The sequence below is a fragment of the Microchirus variegatus genome (genome assembly GCF_963457635.1).
Source record: "Microchirus variegatus genome assembly, chromosome: 5".
Classification (NCBI taxonomy): Eukaryota; Metazoa; Chordata; class Actinopteri; order Pleuronectiformes; family Soleidae; genus Microchirus; species Microchirus variegatus.
In genome coordinates this window covers 12,297,026-12,322,325 of record NC_139806.1, presented here as the reverse complement: position 1 = coordinate 12,322,325, position 25,300 = coordinate 12,297,026, and the positions used below count along the sequence as shown (strand labels likewise).

General features: G+C 40.5%; 1 protein-coding gene across 1 annotated transcript; it reads right to left on the bottom strand.

The window, feature by feature from the left end:
• Positions 1-104: 104 nt before the first annotated feature.
• On the bottom strand, positions 105-22,695 carry pkn2a (protein kinase N2a). The gene is made up of 23 exons (XM_083889170.1): positions 22,664-22,695; positions 16,440-16,604; positions 15,763-15,898; positions 11,830-11,984; positions 8,699-8,828; positions 8,381-8,526; positions 8,061-8,274; positions 7,606-7,791; positions 7,330-7,439; positions 7,062-7,205; positions 6,536-6,611; positions 5,984-6,140; positions 5,744-5,870; positions 4,864-4,997; positions 4,561-4,636; positions 4,250-4,341; positions 3,607-3,783; positions 3,186-3,248; positions 3,004-3,080; positions 2,470-2,612; positions 2,257-2,364; positions 2,084-2,164; positions 105-1,913 (listed from the first exon to the last, which is right to left on the bottom strand). Exons 1-23 carry the CDS (start codon positions 22,682-22,684, stop codon positions 1,710-1,712), a joined length of 2,922 nt encoding a protein of 973 aa, XP_083745296.1. The 5' UTR covers positions 22,685-22,695; the 3' UTR covers positions 105-1,709.
• Between the last annotated feature and the right edge of the window lie 2,605 nt (positions 22,696-25,300).

The window sequence follows — 25,300 nt, the reverse complement described above, 5'->3', positions numbered from 1 at the left end:
AATGTTTAATCTGTGCATTCATGGTAGGCAACAAACATTGACTTAAAAAAAAAAAAAAAAAGCCTTGTTTTTAAACCGGGGTCATTGAGTGTTTGTGTACCATCCATAAAGATCTGTTCTGGCAACGACATGCACAAGCGAAGAATACAAAAACAAAAAAAACTGTACAACTTATTTATCGTTAAGAAACGTGGATAATTAAAACTGTTGATAAAATTAGTGCTTTCAGCTTAACTGTGTACATACAGTATGTATATATAATATACCCTGCCCTCCACTGTAGTGATTTATATCAACAGGTCTGCAACGATAACAGACACAATTTAGCTTTAACATGCAAACGGACAACAAGTCATCTGCTGTGTTAAGAATAACGGGGGAATCATTTCATTGGGCATCGTGACAGAAACTTAGTGTTAATTTTTTAAGTGCCCTCCCCAAAACAAAAGTAACTGGATTCACTTTCAAACAATTAAAAGAGCTTTCTGATCATTTCAAATGGGGAAAAAGATGAATTTGATTGTGTAGCAGAAACAACGCGACTCGTGTTTTTTTTTTGTCCGTTATCACTGAGGTAAAGATGGAGCACGTCCACCGACGACTGAACATCAACAAACACGTACAGAACTTATTTTGTAATAACAGTCCATGAGGCCCAACTGAACTCGGCTCTGACGCAAATTATTTATATCAAGTTTTGATTTGTGTTCTTCAAAAGTATTCAGCACTTCAGAACCGAGTTCAGCTGAATATGAACCTGAAGCTGCAGCGCCACTAGAGGGCACCAGGTACTTACTTTTACATTAGCTTTTACATGACTTATTCTGGTATTTGTAACGATTTTTTCCGATATGAAGCCATGTTACTGTCAATTGTTTAACAGCATTAGGTTACATGTGCAGTACTGAGCTGGCTGCTACTTAACGTGAATATTATGGGTTATTTTGAGTGGAAATGGGAGTTGTGGACACGGACTGAGCTCCATCACACGAGGAAATGTAGCGCGAGGACTCTCACTTGGTTTTCAAGTCAAGAAGCAGCAGTAGTAGTCGAGGATGTTTGTTGCAGTTCAGCGGAAATGCTCCGAGCGCTTTAAAGTCAACGCCAGACTCATACACGATGGAGGCAGAAATGTCAGCGAGAGGAAAAGAACGTCCGTCTATAAAGCTATGGCGAGGGTTGAGCAAAGAAAGAAACAAAAGGACATGACAATAAAATAAATGACTGAATATAATCTGTACACACCAAAGAAAAATAAACTGAAGACAGTGACACTGAATAACATGATTGTGATGTGTTGCCCGTCTTCGCAGAGTTCATATGAAAGACATTCTCAGTGGTCAGACAACGGACACAGCGACGTGTGCAGGAGGACAGAGCATCCCTCCTCCTTCAATCTCCAACAATAGTTTCTTTTGTTCCTTTTTTTTTTTATTTAAAAAAACAAAAAAAAAGTTCTTCATGTGTATTAAAAATGAGTCAGGGTCCTCCGGAGGCATCTCAACTTTCTTCTCAATGGCACAAAGTTTTTGCCCAAAAGGCTGGAGGAGCCATGTCCGCTGCTGCTCCTGCTTTTGGGCAGAGGAAGAGTTTTTAAAAAAACATATGAGCTACAGTCTCTGCTCTGATGTTGGTTTGTTGTTTCACAGTGTGTGAGTGTGTGTGTGTGAACGTGTGTGTGTGTAGATGGAGATTGGAGTCACGTGAAGCTAACACCAGTCAGCAATGTAATCAAAGTCAGAGAACATGTTCTGCTCGTCAGAGCTCAGCACTCGCGGCTCTCTGGGCGGAGTTAAGATCGGAGCCTCTGAGGTAAATTCATCGTCAAAGTTGCTGACGTCGTTGGTGCCCTGGATGGTCGGCACGAACGGCGGCTTCACCTTTTTCGCCAGCAGTCCGTTCCAATCGATGTGCTGCAAAGAGAGGGAGATGGTGACATGAGCAATAGTCGAGCTAAGATCAGAGCTAGGAGTGATGTCACCTCTGAGTTAACCACATTCTAATTGAGAGGTCAGAAAAACATTTATATAAATGTAGAAACATCACTTGATAACAATGCTCTACATAGTATTTTGCTTCTTACCCTGAAGAACAGATGTTTCTTAACCTCCTCCGCGTCCCTTTCTCCTGCTCCAAGGCGTCGTTCTGGACTCCTCCTCAAAAGCTGAGAACAAAAAAGAAGAAAACAAACAAACAAGATCAAGTCCCAGGAACAAACACACATGTGAACCCTGAATTCTCAGTCCATCTACACACCCTCCTCATGATGGAGATGGCCTCTGTGGACAGAAATCGCGGGTAACGCACTTCATCGTTCACAATGCTGTCAAAAACCTCCTCCTCATCGTCACCGGGGAAGGGCGACTGAACAGGACGGATGAAAGATAAGGCACAAACAGCACCAGTCAATCTACAGCTACTACAAATTTGTACAGAGAATTCTACATTTGAACACAAGTGCAGACTCACCTCTCCAACTAACATCTCAAAGATGAGGACGCCCAGTCCCCACCAGTCCACAGCGCGAGTGTACGACGTTTCAGTCAAAACTTCGGGAGCTAAAAACTCGGGGGTTCCACAGAAAGTGCTGGTGCGATCCTTGAAACCCATTCCTGAAAACAAAACAGAGGCAGTTTAATAAAAACTCAAAAACCAATCTCTACTGTTCTTTAGAATGTTAAGAACTATTTTCATTATCGATTCATCCATCAATACAATTTTCAAATAATAGACGAGTTGTTTGGTCCATAAAATTCCTAACCTGGAAATGAAGATGTTCTTAAATGTTTTGTTTTGTCCACAAACCACAATTATACAGTTTTTAATGATTTATTTCTTATATGGAGCAAAGAAACCAGAAAATATTCAAATTCAAGAAGCTGAAACAACACTCAAACCGATAAATCAATTATCAAAATAGTAGGCAATAAAAAAAATTGCCTTCAGGCTGATTTCTTTCAAAAGTCGTGATTCAAAAGAAGCTTTTAGGTTAATGTGATTTACCTTCTTTGCAAAGTCCAAAGTCAGCAATCTTTACATAGCCCTCTGTGTCCAGGAGCAGATTATCCAGCTTTAAATCTCTGCAAAAAAAAAAAATCAATAAATCACAACATAAATAATAATTATAAATGACTTCTGAAATTCCAAATGTTTCTCAGGGATTTAGAATAATGCAAAGTGTTCACCTGTACACAATCTTATGGTCATGTAAAAACTGTAATCCCAATACAACGCAGGCTGCATAAAATCTGCAAAGTTACAAAACAGTCACTGAATTAGTTCACAGGGAATTCACACACACACACACACACACACACACAACACAGGTGTTTTTTTTGGATATTTTTTCTGCCACTAGGGGTCTCTAAATCAATACAATAACAGAAAACCTAATTTGAGGATGTTGAGAAGCAGCATGGGACCATGACAATAGTTGTCCAGGGAGAACTTTGGCGGCAGAACGTGCAACGAAACGGTCATAATATGGTACATTACTGACATATATATACACACATAAAAAAATGCAAAAACAATAGCAACACACACCAAAGCCAATGATTTACAGGGAAATTAAGAGTTAATCAGTGCAGAGTCAAGGTCACTCACACGGCCCTGGGCTCAGAGAAAACATCAGCGTGGATGTGCATCATCAGGTCGCCTCCCGCCGCGTACTCCATGACGAAACAAACGTGTTCCTGTGTCTGGAAACACGCAAACAGGTTGACCAGGAATGGGTGGCGGACGCTGTTGACGGTTTCGAAAATCCTTTTCTCACACATCAGGCTGCAGCAGAATAAAAAGATAAGGTGAGTCACGGCGGCGCTGCTGACTGACACGCACTGCAGGTATGTCACGGTGACACAAAATAAACTAAGGAAATGCATGTTGCAGAAAACAGGACATTAAAAAATTGTCATTTAAGCACTTGCCCACAGCTGGGGGCGAAAAGCACTTACGATAAGCACATTTAAATGGTCTGTATGAAATGATTTGATTTGTGATTCTTTTCACTTTAATAAATGAGTATCCTCTCTGTGAAAGAAACAAATGTACGGTAAAGTGATTTCAGTGTTTTACCGACATATTAAGATGACCACAGCATTATGGTGAATCTCCAAGGATTTGGTCAGGATAATTGTGAAAGTAAATGTTCATATTGCCTCAGCAACAGCAGCACAGCAGAGGATATTCCACCACACTACACTACGTGACGCACTGATGGTGTGAGTCAATAAAATTCAATATTTACCTGTCCACCTCATCACGGGCCACAATGTCTCCTTTCTTCAGAGCTTTGATGGCAAACATCTCGCCTGTGCTTTTATATTCTGACAGCAACACCTGCAGGTGAAGGAAATGTCACCCCTCAATAGTTTCCACTTATAACTTTAAAAAACATGAGTATTTGATGGTTTTCCTTGTGATAATAAACATAGCATAGCAATTTGGATTTAAAGATGAGGTTTCTCCTTAAAATATTGGCTCCAATAAATGAACAATACAGATCTGTCAGTACTATAAGATAATTTTAATTATGTAGGACGATGAAATATATTATACCTTTCCAAAGTGACCACGTCCGAGCACTGCCACACATTTAAAGTCTTGGAGACTGAAGCGGAACTGCTCTTCCTCCCTGGACAGAGATGATCGGCGTTTAAGTGACAATTACATTTTTTAAATGTCAACTGAGCTGAACAAACGGTTGTGCTTTGACTGATGCATTTAAATCAAAGCTACATACACAACATCATTTTATAACATTTCCTCCTGATTTCCATTCCAATTAAACCATTATAAAATGAACTTGCAGCTTTTAAAGTAACACAGACAAGAAGCACGCAGCTCTCTCTCTCTCTCTACCTAATGTCTCCATCTTTCTGGATGGCCGTGAGCTCCAGGTCCGAGTGCTGGTTCTCCTGCTCATCTTCACCCAGGTCCGGTCTCACTGCTATACTGTTTCTCTTGTTCAAGAAGTCGAATGAGGCCAGGGCGTCCTGGAGAAGAAACACAAACCAGGAGGACAGAAGGAAACGCCATAATAGACTTAATGAATCACACATTTAATGAGAAAATAATGAGGATGGATAATTACTTATACATTGCCGAGTGTTATTAGTTACTTATGATTTACATCTATTGTTTCTAATAATAAACAATTATTCTTTGATGAAAACAAGAGCAGCAAGTAATTATACATAATTATTATAATTAATAAATATGGCAAATAATCAACTAAATAACTACTAATTCATAAATTCCACACTAAAGTAGACATCCTGCAAGATTACCTTAACCTATATTCTCAGAAAATTCCCAAATGCATCCTATCATTTTTTTTTATTATTATAATTATGCTGCTAATTAATTATACAGACACACCTCCTTGGCAGAGGCAATGACATATTTATTTAGCAATTGAATATATTAAACAAAGCAAGCTTCTTCACTTACAAACAGCCTTACAAAGATAGAATGAATGAAATGAAGGACGGAACATGCTTTTCTAACCAAGACTCCCTCACAACATAACCCTCACTTCTCAGGCTTCCTCTTCCTCAACTCAGGATCTTCTCGTCTGCCTGGTTGTGGTCAGATGCAGGAGACAACACACTGGATGTTCACTTTCACATTCAACACTCACACGAGCTCTGCTGCTGCTCTGTTGTCTTCCATCTGTGATTCAAATCTGTTCATTACAGTCTTATCAACACTTGTTGTGATTCCTGGAACACTTTCATACCTGTACTTCCTCCCCGTCGGGCATCTTGTCCTGCACCAGTGGTTCTCGAAGGTCATCAGGTACTGGGTAGTGTTTAGGTCCTGGGGTGGGTTCTTTGTCAAAGTCCAGTTTGGTCACCAGAGGGTCGCTGTATATAGACAGAGACACAGCACTGACTAAACTAGACACAGGACACAAACACTATTGTTAACGTGTCATCTTGAGAGAAAAAGAAAACTGTGTGTGTGTGTGGTGAAGTACCTGGTCGGTGTGGGTGAACCAGGCAGACTGCTGTGTCCAGTCTCAGCAGCCTGCGGGCTAAAGGAGTTGGTGCTGACAGTTGGTATGGCTCTTCTCACCAGGCGACCCCAGGTGGCAATGTTGATGTTCATCTGAGGAGCTCGCAGAAAGGTTTTACCTGATGACGACCAAGTGAGACACAAAGGAGAAGTCAAGGCCCATTTGAATTGATAAAGTAGTCGGCCGCAAATGTATGTATTTATATCATAAATCAGTTTAAATGGACTACTGTCCTTGTCCCAGCATACAAGCATGAGCAGGGAATGGATTTATTGAATGCGTGTCCAACTCTGTTATTCTAGCTGGCCGTTCATCCCCTGTCATTGTTAGTATCAGGTGGTATCTGATTCCAAGTCTTCCTACCATCCATTGCTAGCGGAGAATACACATGTTTTCTTCTTCTTGGCTTCTTGTATCATTTCCAGGCCAAAGTCATGAGCATGCATAGACCACATAGGCTACTTTGAGTCCAACAGAACCTATGCATGTGTTGAGCTGACAGCGACAGCTTACCTTGCTGCTTTGAGAAAATCTTCTTTTGTCTTTGCAACTTTGGTCGTCTTTCAATGACAGGATTGAAAAATGTAACCTGAGCAAGAGAAAAATCGGGGGAGATATTTTTAGTTAAGAATCTGCACAAATTTAATACTACAGGGCTAATGTTGTGCATCAATGAAATGTCCTCACAAAGATAGAAAGGAGCGCAAAGTCTTGAACAATCACCGACTAGGCGGTGCCGCATGACAATGTTTTCAACACTGGACATGGATTGACAACACTTGCAGCAACATGCCCAGCTAAATCTGTTTATCTTTACTCTGCTTTATCAAAAGATCAATGAGGACAAAAATCAATATATATTCATCATGTGTGTTTTCAAATGTAGTCACTGAACTTGAAAATATCTCCCACTACAGGCTGTACATTTCAGTTTTCCTTTATTACCCACATATGGTGGTGAAACACCAAATTGCTCACTACCCTTTTATGGCCTTACACAACCAGGTGTGTGTGTGTGTGTGTGTGTGTGTGTGTGTACCTCAGCAAATAGCATTCCCTGTGGCTCTAGGTACAGACACATGCCGTGACGCTGGTTGTCCAGGAAGTCTTCCAGCCGCAGGAACTTGACAGCACAGAGCGAACGCCAGTCACGCCAGTACACTGAGATCTCCAACTCACGAGACTGCAGAACAGAACACACAATCAACATCAAGCAGATATTAGAAACAAGACTGTGTTGCAAAAGCACAACAGCATCCACAGCATAATATGTAGGTCAGGAGCAGGAATGTGTGTGTGTGCATTACCCGGTCTAGCTCTAATGTAAACTTCTGGTCCCAGGCCTGGTTGCTGACCGGCCTCCAGCTTGTCTGACCAACTACTGTGTTGTCCAGTTTCAACACTGCACTGATCTCAGCTACACAGCAAATACAAAAAACATTTGTTAAGGATATGTTCACTAACAATGTTCTGATTTAGATAATGTTCAATTGGATTCACAGACGAGGATGTTCTACAGTTTGAAACTACATGAAATCACAATCATTTTTCTTCTCAGACAGTATGGAGTCAGGCCGACTTACTGGAGAGCTCCTCGCTCTTTGTCAGGTTCCTTGAGCTCACGCCACGGTTTCTATTTGCCCTGCTGATGAAGGAGGAGCGTGTCTCACTGGGGCTCCAGCCGGGCAGCGGTACAGATGCAGCTTTGGAACGACCTGGGACATTTTCCAAAAGGTCCTGACAGCCCATGAGCCTGACGTCTAATGTGCCTGTAGGTAAGGTAAAAAGATACAGATTCCCATTATCACACAATGTGCCTTGCTGCAGGTCGTTCACTTATCCCATTCTGCACAGTGTGAGTGGCATCCAAATATACATTTATATGTTATTAGAGAAAGCTTTTAACTTAAAATCAAAAATCAGTCTTTCATTATCAGACATTTAATTCGATTGGCTAAAATCCCAGCCACTGAATGGGGGGGAAAAAAAAGAGCACATAATTTCATATAGGGACCAAATATGTCCTTAGTCCAGTTACCTGTGAGCGCAGCGGGTTTGGTGACGGTGCTGTACTGGTTCTGTGTGGAGATAATGCTGGATCTGGGACTGAGGACCGGAGAAGACAGCAGGGACAACTCTTCTATGATGCTGCTGCTGTGAGGATGATTCTTAGGCAACTCATTAAGGCGTTGCTCCAAGGAATATCGCAGGAGGTCGAGTTTTTGATTGGACTCGTTAAAACGAGCCTGGGCCTAAAGAGGGGGAAGGAACGGGAGTGTGATTTAAATCTATTTATTTAAAATCAGGGTTGTGAAAAGACAGAGAGGTTTGTTTTCTGAGATGAACACAATATCTTACCTCTGAATGTGCCTTTTTTTCCGTGACTTTCCCCGTGCCCAGGAGTTTCATGACATTCTTGGCTCCCTCTGCTACAGCAGACTCTATCCTGGCATGGTGACATAGCTCCTCCACCCGCAGGTCTAATGGGCTAATGATGGGTTTGTCTGGGAGTGAAGGGAGGATGTTATTTTTCATTTTGATGCATCGATGTTTATAAGACTTTGAGATGGGACTGGTGTGCTTTGTGTCATTCTCTATTAATATGCATGAGCCATTTATCTACAGAAACCCTGCTGACTCATTCTAATCCATCACTGAGTACAAGCAAAGACTCACCCATCACATCACTGTTCTCAAAGCTCAGCTCACTGGTCTGGGTGGCTTTGAGGATCTGCATCCTGATGAACTCTATCTTCATCTTGCTGTCCTGAAGCATCTGCTGAGCTGTTGCTAGCAACTTACGATCCTGTAAGTGAAAGGGAATAATGTCTATTGTTGGGGAAATGTTGCTACGTAAATACATGCCGACAAACATGCTTTGTCTTTCTTCGGTCAAATAACTTTCCATATCAGGACAAATGACCCCTAACAAAGTCTCGTCATCCATCGTCACTCATTGTGTTTTGTTGTTGTGAGCACGTCACACAAACAGCCAGGATGCCAGCTCGTGACCTAAATCAGTGCACGTACGGGTGGTCACATGGAAAATCTTATTCACAAAAAAGAATAATACGCACAAACGCACAGTAGAGTTAGCAAACTCCACCCAGAATTCCTCTGAAGTGTATAATCCCGGTTGTTGATGGCGGCGCGCACAGGAAAGACCTCTGTCCAGCAGGCATTTCCTCTGTGACATCACGACAAGACTATTTCCAACTGGAGGTGCCACTGTTTGCCTGTCTGACCATGGAAGGTCACTCACAGAACACTGAGCTCCCCCTGTCAGACAGACGGTCAGGGCCATGTGACAATTTTATGAACCAGTTACAGACTGAGGCTTTGCAAGCACCCATTGTTTCCATACTCACTTGCACACAAAATACAACAAACAAATACCTCATGTTTCTGGCTGGGTAAAATTCAAGGACTCCCATTCAATTGTTTTTTTTGTTTTGGTGACAATTCAGCTCAACTTACAACTTTTAGCCAACAAACACATTTCCTAATTAATCAGTTTTAGAGGTGGTTTTTATTTTAATAAGCCAGGCTCTTTGCTTCCACTCTTGATGCTAAGCTAAACTAACCAGCACCAGCTATAAGCGTGTTTTTTAAATTGTAGAACTCATCCGTTAAAGCAGAAACTTTAAGGAAGTGACAAATTTAATGAATTCCTGCAACAATAAACTACACCGACCTATTAATTATATCAAGACCGGGTAATCCTGGGAAATACAATCAGGACCTTTTAAAGATTGCAGAGAAATTTAATGATGGGAAATGAGAAAAAAACTAGCCCTTTATTAGTAAATATTAAGCATGTATTAACACCTTATGTAGGAAAAATATTAATTCATGTCGTAGTAGAGGTAGAATAAGGTTAGGTGCTTAATGATTACCAATAAAGGGCTAGTATGCTACTTATATATGTTAGTAAGCACCAAGTTAATGGTGAATATGTGTGCCTTAATCTTAAGTGTTACAAAAAGCTCGTCTTAATTCTTGTGATTAACAGCCATGAACATGAAACACTGGATGTCCTATATTGTCACCCTAAGTTCACTGTGTTCCGTTCTTCTTCATGGAATTGATTGGCAGACTTCATTGTGTCGCACTGTTATGACATCACACTACTTACATAGTGCACAGATTTCACCATCCGGACAACACCCCCGCAGTGAGGCGCAACAGTTCTGGGTGTAACGATTCAAACCACACTCAGGCGAGCGGAGCTGCACTGTGCCACTATACAGAATGTCATGGCCGGCTGCCACTTGCTACTACAAAGTAGATTCAATTACTACTGATGGAAAAGCTGAGATGAGAGGCTCCCAGTACTGAAGCTGTTATTAGTTCACCATTACTGTGGGGGACACTCACTGACATAATGCATTCCCTGGCCGTTAAACTTTGCAACAGAATTGTTAACTCTAACAAACCTAATCCTAACCTTAAGGCAAGATGATTAATTAGAATGAACAAAGAACACAGCATCGTACCTGAAGAATCCCACAGTGAACCAGGAGTTTCTATTTACCTCCCCCACACATTTGTTCACAAATGCACTGTGTATGACACACATTATGTGTCAGCACCTTCTCAAGTTTCCTCCTCCCCTACAGTGAGACTGTAAAAGCAAACCTGCCATGCATCATTCAACCATCTAGAGAGTACAGGCTGATTCTCAAACTGGCAATGACTATGACCATGGCAACTTAAGGGAACACAACCATGATTTTGGAAATAAAAACAACCCTTTTATTTAAAAAAACATACCTGGTTCTCCTAAGTTATAAAACAAATCACTTCTGGTAATTATGAGTCTGGAAATCCTTCAAAAGTCTGTGGAACATAACACAACTCTCCTCAATACACCCTCCTCATGTTAATAGTAAGCCTTGGAAAAAGTGGCACAAGTTAAGAAGTAGGATTTGCATGATGAAGAAACAAGTATTTCCTGTGTTAGTAGCCAAGGGGGTAAATTCAGTCAGAATGGTGCTGCTGTGGGGAAGCAACTGGAAGGTCAGAGCAAGCTGTTAAAATAAATCTAGTGTGTCATGTAATACACTTAAAAAGGATTAGAATATCAATGGTAAAGAAATAAATAAAACGTGCAGTGTTCTTGGTGCTTTCTCAGACTGCGGACTGAAAAATATATCATTATAGATAATTCTGGTTTATTCCATCACAAGTCCTATTTTTGAAGTTTTGGCAATAACCTCTATGGGTTATGGAAAACCAATATCGCTACAATAGGGTCCACAGGGGGGAAGGCACACAAGGACTCAGTGTTTGTAATGATAGGGTACATCTAAGGGACAGCTAATGATTAACATGGCAAAAAAGAGAAAAATGTAAACATTTATGTTACACAAATTTATGTTTGTTTTGTTTGGATTTCCCATTAAGAGGCAAGCAGACATGTCTAATTTCAAGGAGTCACAACTCAAAATGTTTGGCAACAGTGATCTTAGAATCTTAAGCGAGCACTGTTGAAATGGTGCCAATATTCCCTTATTGTGCAGAAATGCATGCATGCACACAACTATTGCAAGTATGAAAGATCAAAGTTAAACCAGGAAGTTCATTTGTGAATAGTTCACCAAAAAAACAGATCTGAGCAGTCAAAGAGAACATTATGGAGATGTCATAACCTTGCCACATGTGTTGGTTAAGGGTAATATTATTATAAATAAATGAGAACTAAATGTAGAATAACACGTCTCTGCTTTGAATACATTTGGCAGCCTGACACAAACCAGTAATATCCTGAATGTCAGGTGAACCCGCCCCCTGTTCTTGAGTCCTACCTTGGAAGGTCCATTCGAGTACATCTGAATCATGTTCTCTGCGCCCTGTTTGACCTTGAGCTCGATGTCATTTTGTCGTTTCAAGGCTGCGAGGCGGCTACTACTCGTGCACATTCTGGCCTCACTGTTAGGGGTATCTGGGGTCAGAGGGCATTCTGGATAGGGTAAGAAAAAAAGTGTAAGAGTTAGCATCCAAAACTCTTAGGTAACAACCACACATACAGGAATACATGCTGCTGGGGTCTGTCACAAATATACACTGACTGTAAATAGTAAGTCACATGCACGTGCTATATTTGGCTGCCATCCATTTTGAAGTTAGCTAAACAGTCCTGCACTTCTACACAGAGACCAATAACTCTGCCAAGTAAAAACACATCAAGCAACAACTTCAGTTGTCACAGACTGTATCCAGAGAGAGAGATGCTGTTTAAAGTCTCATGAGGTTTGTTAACACAAGACCCTGTTCGAGTCATCTCTCAACACAACTACACAAGTCAACAACAAAAAGAGCATGAATGTCAGATCAATAAATGGAGGAGCAGGGTGTAAATGGTCTTTGCTCATTCATGATGATATCATTTAGTTATATTATATATAAATACACTGGATATGTACACACATACACTACAAAAAAAGTGAAATTGAAAACAAGAATCTTCTATTAACAGTTCTGGGATATGAGCTCACAGCTTTGTTGCGCGTGTTTTTTTTTTGTCATGTCTGGACTTGAAAGGTGCAAAGAAAACCCCTCCCCAGAGTGATCACTGCAGCGTAAAACAAAACATTCTCACACAGAGAAAAGGTGGGCAAAAAACCTGCCTGACTTCTCCTCGACTTGACTTGCAAGTTCTGTCTCAGAGTCTATGGTGTCGTAAAGGAGCTCCTTTTAGAAATGGCACTACACTGTATATAAATACAGAACAAATACTCAAAATGTGCCTCTGGTCCATTTATGTGGCTTGGACTGGCAACTGCAGTGGGGTTTTTTCCCCAAATAACAATAACCCTGCAGGCACTATTGTGATTCATTCACTCTAAACGTTTCACCGAAACAAGTCTAAATGAGTCATCGATGGACTCTTAATAAACTGAGAAAGCATTGCTGCAGAGGTTTCTGTTGAGGAGCAGGAGGGAGGGACATAAGCCTGTCTTCTTAAACCCTCTCATACACAGAGTAAAAGAACACACAGGAGGTCAAGACAGGCATGAAAAACTGAGTGGGCACTTGTAGAGTGTCATACAAACGGCATGTCTGCAGAAAAGCTTCTGGAGCAAGGTGACAATGTAACTGAAACTTGGAGGGTCTGAAGTGTCATGTGAAAGTAGTTAGAGAAAATGACAAAAGCAAGTTTAAAAAACACAAGCACACAAGTGCCGAGTATTTCATTAAACCTCCAGTTTGGGCTTTCCTCCCCATGTATGTGCGAGCCAATAATTTAAAGACTCTCATAGCCCATCACTGCTTCTGAGCATGTTGCAGCCCACGCTGGGCACAAGGACAAGACGGTGAGCTACTGAATAGCTATGGGGCTGATGTCACTGTTGGACAGCTGACAAGGGGAACCCTCCCTCAGATTAACCCCATCTGTACTGACAGGAAATGATGCTCTCTAAACAATTAGATCATGATTAGGAGAACTTGAATTCAAAATGTCTTTAAATATAGCTGACACTTTAGGCCTTATTCACATGGAATTGGAACGAAACGTAAACAATCTTTATTTTTTGTCATTTTGAAAAGGTTCTCAGTAAACATGGCTTCGTCTCAGGAAATGTCTTCATCAAATGCCCAAAATTAATCTGTGTAGTACACAGACTAGGCCTGTACGTGGCGCTGTTAAAAAAAATCTAGTTTTTTTCGAACACAGAAACAGAGACAGAATGAAACAAGCCAGGGGGAAAGGAAGGAAATAAAGGAAAGAAAAGTTATGATAAACCAAACAGACCAAACAATCTCCAAACACAAGAGGAGGATAACGACAATGATAGTGTCGACAGTGAATTCCAGCGCAAGACAGAAGTGGGACTATGATATCACTGCTTTCCCAAAGTGGCATATTGATCGTCTACACAAAAAAACAAGGGTGGCATTTTGAGATTTTCCCACTATGGGACCTATTTACAATAAATACCGTTTCCGGGCTATCAAAATGCTGTTTCTGATAAAAAAGACAGATTCACCTAGACTTGTTGTCGTGCGCACAGCCACTTAGATGTAATATGATGACTGAAAGAAACTCTGATGGAGTAAAGTGCTAATCTTAAAAGCCTCTTTGACACTGAAATTAGAGGGTATACGCAGGACTTTTGAACCCCAGTAAAGCTACGAATTGTGCTGTCACTGTTGTGCCAGAAAGAAAACAAGTCAGAAGAGGAAAACACCACCATCATGGGATTTGGGTATAAGAAGAGAATGAGTTCATATAGCATGTGACAGAAAGACCTGTATGGTGACCAGGCTGTCAATAACTACTCACAGACAGAAAATCAATGTGAGCTGGTCCATTTCTAGCCTTAGCTGAGTGGCAGAGAACAGCCAGGTCTGCCTTAACTTACTCCTGGAAGAAAAACACAATCTGGCAGCTTGCAGAGGTAGAACAAGTTCTTCTTACTAACTCAAGTAACAAGTACCGTCACTTGCAGATTCAAGAGCTGAACATACAAGGTGTCTCATGACTGTGGAGCTGTGCTGTGCTCAGTCCCTCTCCATCATTTTGTGATTGCCAGCAACATTCCGCTGGCGTCACATCCCTAAGAAAGAACAAACTCGTTCATCAGATACAGGGTTGTTGAATCAGGCTAAATTTGCTACTACTTAAGATAACCATTAACCAAGACAGCCTCCATTCCCTCCCCCAACGAGCACATGCATACACCTCCTCATCTACTTCCTAATGTCAATTGTACCAGGAGATGTGATGGTAGCAGGCAGAAAAATGGCATTCCATCTCTTCCTGAATTCACCCACACACTGGCCACCAACTAAAGAACTCTATAAGACAACTAGTACATAAAAAACCATGCTGAACGCACACCACTGTTGTAGTTAACTCTGCAAATTACACTCTTGTAGCCAAACACACAGGAGCAGGCTTGGAGGGAAACAATCGACAGCTCATTGTAACTGTCGCTGGAATGTGGAATGCAACAATGTCAGCCTCTGGAGAATGAGTCACCTACAAACCCTCAATGCGCTCAGTGTGTTGTGTATGTGCGTGCACATAGGTGGTGTTCTAACACAACGCTGCCAAAATTATTTACTCTGTGATACTTTGCAGTGGTGATAAACGGGTCCATTTTAGAGATAGCCAAAGACAGGAAAAGATGCACAAGAGTTAGAAATTATGCCTAAACAAAATCCCAAAACTGTCAATGAATAAGTCTTTAGAAATAATGCAATCACATAGTAATGGCTTCATACAAACCTGCCAAATCAAGACTGGACTGCAATTGAGAGTGAAATTAACTAGAAACTGGCCTTTGAGACTTAAGACTACACAATGAAGAAATTATTAAGATTTTATCCAGACACTGTACACGTGCCTGCGTTGCCATTTTAAAAATCACACTTTTAGTCAAAAATAATTTGGAAGGACAGGCTTCTATTATAGCTACAATGTATGTAGATATCTCATATATTCAAGTATTTGTTTGATAGGCACAACATTTAAAAATAAAGCAAATTCGTATTACCATGAAGCTATTAAATGATTGGTAATTTGCCAAACAAATGACAATAATTGATTTTTCAACTTCAATCATTAATACAGGTGCATGAGTGACAAAAGCAGTATACAGTGATTCAGTGCTCCCAAAACACATCGCACATGTGGATAAAACACCAAAACAACTTAATCACATTCACATAGACTCTATTTAGTGTGTAGTTAATACTTTGTGTGTGTTTTACGGCAGTGCATCTGCTGTTACCTAGCAGTTCCTCAGGATCTTTGACCACGATATGGGCGTTAAGCTCCTGTAGCTCTTGGTGAAGCTCTTCAACCTTCTTATTCGATTTTTTCAACATGTTATCAACATAAGCCAGGCTCTTCTTGTCTGTTGTGACCTGAGGAGAGAAGATGTTAAGTGTTAATTGTTTTAAAGCTGTGAATGGTGAGCCAACATGGCCAGGTCTCACTTGTAAAAGTAGTTTCTATATAGATGGACTTTTTAAATGAAATAAAAGTTAAATGAATAAAAAGGAAACAGCAAAATACTAAACCACTTCTTTGAAGCTCCAGTGTGTAACATTCAGAATTAGAATTTATTGGTAGAAACTGAAGATAGTACACAATGTAAATGTTTAATGTGTATCATCGCTTCAAAATAAAAAATTGTTTTGTTTTTGTAGCCTTCCAACAAGCCTTTCATAAGTACTTTAGGGAAGGTTTCTGCTTTATGGAGGCTGCCATCTGGCACTGTCATATAACAGCAGCCTGAACAGACAACCCAGTCAGAGCAGAACAACATCCTTTCCTTTATGCAAAGGCTAGCAGAGTCCTCTGTTTATTATAATGTGCTGTCTGACTTTTAAGGGTCCGTAATTCTTACACAGTGGAATTTTAATAGAATGATCGCTGTCTAGAAAACAAAACCTGTGATATTACCTTGCGCAGGTTCTCTGCACCTTCTTTGATCTTCAGCTCCTTGCGGATCTCGCGGCGGATCTGCTCCTTAATCTCGTCCAGCTTTTGTTGGACCATGGTGTCGGACAGGTCCAGGTTATGCCCCAGACCCAGCCGCTCTGCCACTAACTGGCCCCGAGTATCCCCCTGGAAGACAGGAGAGGAGGGTGAGGGAGAAAAAAAATGAGATAGGAGGAAGACGGAGATTGCAATTCAGGGGTCAGTGAGGGAGGGAAGGGAGGAAGAGGAAATTGGGATGCCAGAGAAATAGGAGGAGAGGACAAACAGAGGTCAGTGGACCTTTTTTGTTCAATTACATTTTTTGAATAATTATTAATGCAAACTGTAAAGGTGAAAACAAAACCCCTACACCGACTTGCCCAAAACAGCTATAGCTATGGTTTCATTGAATGCCTGTATTACCAATGTCATGATTGTTAATAAGTGATAACAGGGAAAGAGCTACAGACGGAGTTCTAACAAGAAAATGTTGTGTACGACTTGTGTGATCTGATGAATTACAATTTTCTACTCTAAGTTTTTCAAGGTACGCATGTCAAAAGAACAACTAAAAGCCTTACTGACTGAATGTTTCAGAGAATGAAATCCCAAGGTTCAGAGTTTTAAAGCTGGCTGCCCTACCTTGACCCCGAGACCAACCCAGTGAGTGTGTTTTTCACTTGAGGTGGCATCTGTATGTGCCATTTTCACTGCTGTTGACATGCATCCTTTAAATAGTCGCCTCACCTAAAGTGGGATTAGAAGTCACTTCCTAAATGGCTTCAGCTTTAAAGATTAGCATGAATATACTGATGCTCTGGCTAAGTTCTGCTAAGTGAACATAAAATACTTTAGTTTCTATCTGAGGACCGTAAATAATCAGTTTATTCCACAACATTACACAACACATCAACTTAGTTGTAGTTCAGGTTATTTAGCATGTGGTTGTATGAGCTAGTGACACATAGTCAACACTGATATCATCATGTTCACCCGCTGCGTTCCTCAGGTGTTGGAACCAGAGAGACACATGAACGCTTGCAGAAGGTTGTGTTGCTTTATAAACGGCCCTCTCCTGACACCAAAGGAAGTCAGGGATTTTACATCACAGCACATATAAGTTATAGACCCACTGCTGACTTCATCGATAAGTTCAAATGTGTTATATTGTGACACGGCTATTTAAAATACTACGAGTAACAACAATTTTCTATATGAATTCAGGGTAGAAAAGTGGGTGCTTTCCGTTTCAGCAACATGACATGTCCCTTCCATGATTTTCTATGAAATGCCAGCTCTTCCATCTCTAACTCCTTTACAAGTCAAATATAAAACCAAAAATTAAATCACATAGACTACAAGATCTCAATGCAATGCTTCATTTAATGTTAAAACCACTTCCAACGATGAACCAACTCGACTAGAAAACATACAATGATTTTTAAATCCTGCCTTACCGTAATTTCGTCTGTTTCAGCCAACTCCATCTCTAAATTGGCATCGGAATAAACCAGCCCATGCATGTTCTTCTGACCAGCTAAACAACCAGCATAGGAACTTCAGTGTTCTGTTGTCCAGAAGGAGCCATGATAACCTCCGTCACAAAGCTAAGCCACAACATAGCTGACAGTGGTTCATCCACTCTGCTTGTATCTGATTTTCTCCAGCTCACTAATTGAATGCTTCTTTCTTACACAAACCATTGACATCAACAAGGAAGATAAACTGTCTGAGTAGTGACAGCCAAATCCCTCTTAGCTTCTCACTCTGTGAGGTCAGAGCAGCCCAGAACAGGATCTAATCTGACTCCAGGAAGAGTGGTGTGTCTAAAATTAACTCCAGTCAAAAACATAATGCAGGCTATCCACTGTGGTCTCCCTCCTGGAAAGCAGCTAGTGGGGTGAAAACAAGGAGAAGCTCTGAAACGCCACCCGTACAGTGAGAAAACAGTTTAAGTCCAAAACTTGAAAGTACAGCATGTAAGGTACTGTTGTGGAAATAAGCCAGTGTTGGAGTCACAGAGCCTGATTGACCCATGTGTGACAGGTAAAGCCAGCATGGCACAACAGACAACAGATGATGTTAAAATGCTAACTACTACTATTACAACACAGGATAAGGGGAACCTTTTAACAGCACTATGGAGAAATCGTTGTATAAAGATGGAAACGCATAATTTGATAGTGAAAAGAACATAATTCATCCAACAAGGTATAAAACACAAGCCAGTAGAGCTACAATAGCTAAATAAAATTATACACAAGCTACATTTTCACAGAACATCTACATTCTCTATGAAAAGATGCCATATTGCAGAAGAAAAAAAAAAAAAAAGAGTATTTACTTTGGATGTTATGTTTTTATTGATCATGAGGAGTTGCATCCAAATCTGTGTGAATACAACCTCAGCTTAACCGCTACCTGAGGGAAAACCCTACAATGAGCTCATCTACAATTTATTTATTTTGTGAAATTACGTCATATTCAGTATAAGGGATTTCCATGTGTTCAGTCATGCCTTCACTAACCCTCGTAAAAACCCTCCCTCTCCTCTCTATAGGTGATCACTTCAGAGGAAACTATAGTTTGCACATATCCTGGTCCAGAGCCCCTTCAATGACTCACAGGTAAAGTGGAGGTCACAACTCCTGGAAGTGGCAGAGCAATGTGCGTACTATTCTTTAACTCACACCCCTAGGCAAAACTTGTTTGCATTATAACTCTGTTTACCCAGTGTGGACAACATGAGGACACCCAAAAGGACCTATTTCACTGCTCAACAATGCAAGGAAATCCACGAAAAGGCCAATCAGATAAGATGGAAATAAATCAGCTAGTAGACCTTCAAGACCTGCGGTTAAATTTGAGATCAAACAGAGAAACTAAACTCGAATAAAAGAGCAGGTGGTCATTTGCAGGATTGGATTCAACTCTGGTTTCTCGAACACTTCCATAAGTTGTTCTTTTTTACATTTAAAGCCTTCAAATTTCTTGCTGCTTGTATGCATTACCAAGTCAGGGGAATGACGCCAATCCAGAGACTTAAGACTTATAAGGTTCAAAGACAAGTAAAGCAGGAATTGTAAGCAAATGTTTCCACTCACAGTACAATGCATACAGTTTATGATGGATGGAGGGAACTTGTACTGGTCTCTGAGGCTCTGCTCGCTGTTCTGTGCAATATCCAAGGCTCACAATGTAATGAAAAGGCAATCTGAAACATTTTATCTACACATGCTGTTTAATATTAAAAAGAAAATCAAAGGCGCTACATAATTTATTAAAATGATTGAATAAAGAAAACACTAGTGTTTTAGTTGAGTGAGGTAGACACAAACATCTATGACTTGTATCTTATTCTCACAAAGGGAAGACAGTTATTATCTACACATGCGTTTTACAGCACTCTTTTAGTGCCTAGGACATGAAAGGAAACTGTTAGGTAAAAGCAAACATTAGGTCTGAACCTCAAGTGTAAGCAGGTTAACGTGATCTTTCAGCTTGAAAGCTTCAAGTCCAACAACAAGAGCACAATTCAGACAATTGGACAATGGAAAAGTTGAGGCCACTTTGCAGATTTGCCTTTAGGAAAAAGAAGGAAAAAAGAAACAACCCCATGTCATCTCAGCGTACAATCTAACACCCAGCAGTCTTAACCCACAGCTTGTGCTGGTGAGTATTGGCCATAGAACAACAGAGTCTAAAAAAAACCCCACTCAAAGTAATGTAACTCATAAATATAGACATATTTGTTAATAGTGAAAGCATATCTTTAAGATGCAGTTTGGTACTTTTTGAGTCATAATTAAAATATTCAAGCTGCATAACGGCCTTTAGAAACACAGTACAGGCCCGAGCTTGTGTTATTGTTTGTGTTGTGCAATGTATCACCTGTCAGTGACAAACATAATCCTCACAGTCCAAACACACTCAGAGTTTTCTGCTCATTATTTCAAAAGCACTGAGGGTGTGAACAGTTTAACCTAACGGACGCGCGTTTACTACACATGTACGTTTTTAAATCATTCAACAAATTCCTGTAAAACGACAAGTACAGTAGATTAGTTCAGAAGTGAAGTAGTATTTGTCCATTTAGTAAATTTGCTGTTCATAATTAAGAATTTAAGAACATTTCTTTTAGACTTGGATACTGTTCATGTGACGGTGTCCTGTAAATGTGATTAGGACTAAATTAATGTTGTATCAGTATTTGTTCCTCTTCGTATGTTCTTGCTAATTAATATGTGATTGATCATCAATCTGTTAATTATTTCTTCAAATGTCTATCATTCAAACCAGAGATTACCAATTAGTGTGGGGGGGTTTCAGAATTTGACAACTGTAATGTTGCATTATTTAATTGTTTAGCATACAGGTGCACAGAACATCACTTTGATCATTCTAAATGGAATTTAGTTTTGCACCCATTTACCTCAATTTGATATTTTTGTCAAAGTTCATCTGTCCGCAGGTTATGGCCCAAGGAAGAAAGGATTACATTTTAGTGGTGAGCCAGGTGCAGAAAGCGGGGTGGTCCTGGGTTTTTTCTCTCGTTTATCAGCCAGATTAAATCACATCTCCCACTCAGACTAAAGCGTTATCCTTATCACGTGTGTAATGAGCTTCCAATAAGAGAACATCTTCTCTTCACCCATTAATAATACTCGGGAGGAGACAGGTGGTCTAGATTGAATTGCAGCATATGCAATTTCTACTACTAGGGGTCCTTCAATCAAAAACAATTTAAAAAAGGGTATTAGTAGTTTGATGACAACAGGAAGCAGCGTAGGATCATGGGGGCAAATGACAATGAGCACTCATAATTAATTAATAACAAATATCACACAATTAAAAAAGAAAGACAATACACTGGCTAATAAGTGGTACTAAAGTGTGGAGAAGTGGTCTTTTACCCTGAAGAGAAATATTGATTGCTTTGGATTTAAAATGTGTTGGAAATGTTTGTGGCTGATTTTACGCTACTCAACAACAGTCTATTTGGTTTTTTTGACATTTCAGTGCAGAAACATTACATATAATATGTTTCACCATGCTGGGTCCTCTATACAGGTCACACACATGAAGCAATAGAGCTGTAAATAAATAAATAAATAAATAAATGTTAACATTAGGCAAGATAAGCCATTTTCTTAGTAATCTGATTCAGCTGCAGCATCACAGGTCATCACCACCTGTAGATTCAGTGATCAGTTCCAGTCTGCACCAGTCCTGGCAGACACATTAATTAAATACCAAAACACAGGTGTCAGCTTTGTTATCTGCTGTATGACAACTCCTCTGAAACACACACACTCCAACTCCCATGCTCTAAAGATGAGTAATAGTCAGATTAATCAGACTGGTCTTTGCTTTAACTTTTATATTCGATAAATCACTGCTTGACCACAACTGCACTGATTAAGTTCTGGATGAGCTGAAACACTTTCACAGTATTTTCAGTCACAAAGATGAAGTTCCAAGTCTGATGTCACTCCAATGAAACCACATTATTCAATGAGTCATGACTGCTCATGGACTAAATGAGACTTGACTGTGATGCACACTTTAACTTACTCCCGTTTTTAAAAAGGTATAAAAAAGGTGCATTTGCTTGTCACAAATGACATTTTATGATCCTCGTTCCTCATGTAGCTGACATGTTTTGGGCTCACCCGGGCTGTAACGTGTAAAACTTTACGTCAAGCAAATTAGTAAACTTACTCTACACAAAAAAACACTTGTATTTCTTTTTAGTTAATAAATACACACAAGCTAACTGCTAAATTATTCCGGGTGTAACTACACGGAAGACAGTGTTTATGTTGCAGCAAAAGCAAAATCACTGGTATTAACCTCAAAGTTCAACCTTTTTCTTGACAAGAACGACATCAACGTTAATGTTAAACATGTTCCCAGTCGTGGCCGCTGACTTAACTCACACAACAAACTTTGCACAACACGAAATCGCCGGTTTTAAAAGTGGGACATGTCAGGATAGGTTGATTTTGGATAATTGTTTCCCAGGCCTCGATCCATGGATATATCCCAGACAGACTTCTGGGATCCAGCAGAAGCTTCCCGCTTAAATAAAACATCACAAACTCGCCCCAACTAAACTTCCATGGAATAAAAGTGTTCGCTGACTCATAACTACAGCTTTGGAGCAACTTTGCGCACTTTTCACAACCGTTGTCAACTTTTCCTACCTGCACGGAATCGGCGGCCATCTTGCTTTTCGCCTTTGAATCAAATCCTACGGGGAGAGAGAGGAGGGGAGGTGGAAGTCCAAAAACAAGCCTTGTTTTAACTTTCCCTCTCCAGTGACAAAAAGACGGGGCTATTTGGACCAAACCGTCGGTCGTCTCGGGCACACGGGACTTCCCATGTCGTCTTGACGCTTTTTTCCGCGCTCACACCGTTCCGGAGGGGTCCTGGAGGGCGGACTGATGGTCATAAACACAAAAAAGCTGAGGCATAAATCTGTCCGAGTGCCGTTGGAGAAAGAGGCGGTGGTTAGGGTGGAAGAGACCGCCCCCGCGGAGCTGCTGCACCGATCCTCCTGCTCCTGCTGCTGCTCTCTGTCCGGACAGATAGAACACATGTGACCCAAAACTTCACACACACAGTCTGGCATTACCTCATGCTAATAACCCGCCGTCATCCACCTCCAGTAAACACAAACACGGAGAACATTAATCAGAGGTCAGCTGTGCCTCACACTGACTGAACAGTAGATTACCTACATGGAATTACAACATTGTTTACTATGCAGCCACATGAAAGAAGATGTACTGTGTTTACACTGACATCAACCACTTTAAAAAGTGAGACACTGTAATGCAGGAGCGTTTCAAGGGACTTTGGGGGCCCCCGGGAAACAGACACCTGGGCCCTCACCTGGGGATGAAAGAGTGATATTGGTCATATATCATATTTATCGCATGCCGAGTTTGTGATATCGGTATCAAACAGAAAAAAAGTGGTATCATCCCATCTGTACCCTCACCCAAAAACAAGGGGTGCAATTCATGTTTTGGGGTATAAGGGGTCATAACTTTTCCACATATGCGTAAATGCCCACACTTACGTTCAAACCAAAACAAGCACCTGAGTAAGGCCAGAGATCCACGTATGCATTCTGGGTCTCACATTCCATTTTTATAAGTGGCGATTTCATACCAGGAGTTTGCCTTCTCCTTTTTTAAGTCCTTGTATTCTTTGACCTCAGAGTTGTATATATGTGGGTTCCAGCACACTTCCTCATATAACCTTAAGCGTGTTTCCACGGTTACTGTCCTCTTCATTGTCTCTTTTGACCAAAACAAGAGCATGCCACAAAGTGGACTGGAAAGTGTTGTGTTACTGGGAGCATGGGGTCTGTGTGGTCTCAGAACTGGAGGTGTTTTTGTGGTGGTCCATGCTGAGCATAAGCAGATCACCATGGAAATGGGTATATTACAAAATTGACATGGCCATACAGTGCATGTACTGTAGTCCATTGTCAACACAACTTAACAAGTCTTCCTAGTAAGAAATGTCCATTAATCAGGGCAATTTTGTCACGGTGCAGGGTTGAAGTAGTGACATCTAATGGTGAGACAGCAGATTGTGCCAAAGAGAGGACTCCATAGCTGTGCTACTTTTTCTTCATTTTGATAAAGGATAATGACGTTGTTGAGATGGCAAAAAAAAACATTATTTCTTTTTTTTTTTTTTTTTTTTTTTTAAATTAACAAGATAATAATATAAATAAGTTGTGGAGTAAAAAGTACAATATGTCCCTCTTGGATATGCTGTATAGTGGAAGTATCACACCATAAATTGCAAATTGCACAAATGTTTTTCAGTCCAGTCCTTGTGGAAATATATCCATCACTCCCTTTCTGAGGTGCATGAGTAGGCTATGTAAACACAATTTAAAGGGCACTGAAAGCTTTTCAGCTGGAAACAAAACAATAAAAGGAGTGCAGGCCAACATAGAAAGAGTTCTTAGAATATACACTTCCCATAATCTACCTACTAGTTGTTCAGCAGGTCAACACCCACACTTTATAATCCAGACTTCTCATCATACATTTATAGTCTTGTACTTTAATAAGGAATAGCACGGTTGATAGTATTGATGACATTAATGATGGCTCTGGTCAGTCCATGTAAGTCCGGACGATGTGACAGTGAACTGAGGCAGCAAACTGTTTATACCTGTGCTTTTATAACTTACTGTTTTTATGGGATAAATACTAATCACCATCACTACTTAAACGACTATAATGTGTCAGATCTGTGAACATTCCCCTTCTCCATTGCTCCCCGGGCGCTGCCCAGGCGCTGCCTGCTGCTCCTAATTCTAGGAAGGTTTCTCGGAGAGGATGGGTTAAATGCAGAGAAAGAATTCCCCAAGGGGATTAATAAAGTACAAAATACGAAAGAATAAACGTTGACCCCATTCTGTGTTTTATACTGGTAAGTAACTAAAGCTAAGTAATACATGAAGTCAAGTAAAAAGTACAACATAAGCACATAATGTCAAAAAAGTACAAGTGCCTTGAAACCTGCCTCAGGATCATGTTTAACAATTTAGCGCTGATCATCAAACTGAATGAGAATTTCGTTCACATCAAGAAGATCGTGCTGTACAAACCAGAGCTGCAAAAGCAAACATTAGCTGTCACTCTGGATAAATGTCAGAGTCTACTCTTTTCAGTTGCCAGTCCAGATAAATCAGGAGGAGCAGATGTGAAGAGACAACCAAGGCAAACGCGAGACATGTCACACCTCATCCTGAAGACTTACTGCTGCATTACATAACCCACAAGGACAATGTCTCAACTATCTATTGTGAA

Coding starts and splice junctions, on each gene's coding strand:
- pkn2a (XM_083889170.1), bottom strand. CDS start 22,684: ATGGCCGCCGATTCCGTGCAG. Junction 7,792..8,060: donor CAAACCCGCTGCGCTCACAG/GTAACTGGACTA, acceptor CCTTACCTACAG/GCACATTAGACGTCAGGCTC. Junction 2,613..3,003: donor CTTTGGACTTTGCAAAGAAG/GTAAATCACATT, acceptor TTTTGTTTTCAG/GAATGGGTTTCAAGGATCGC.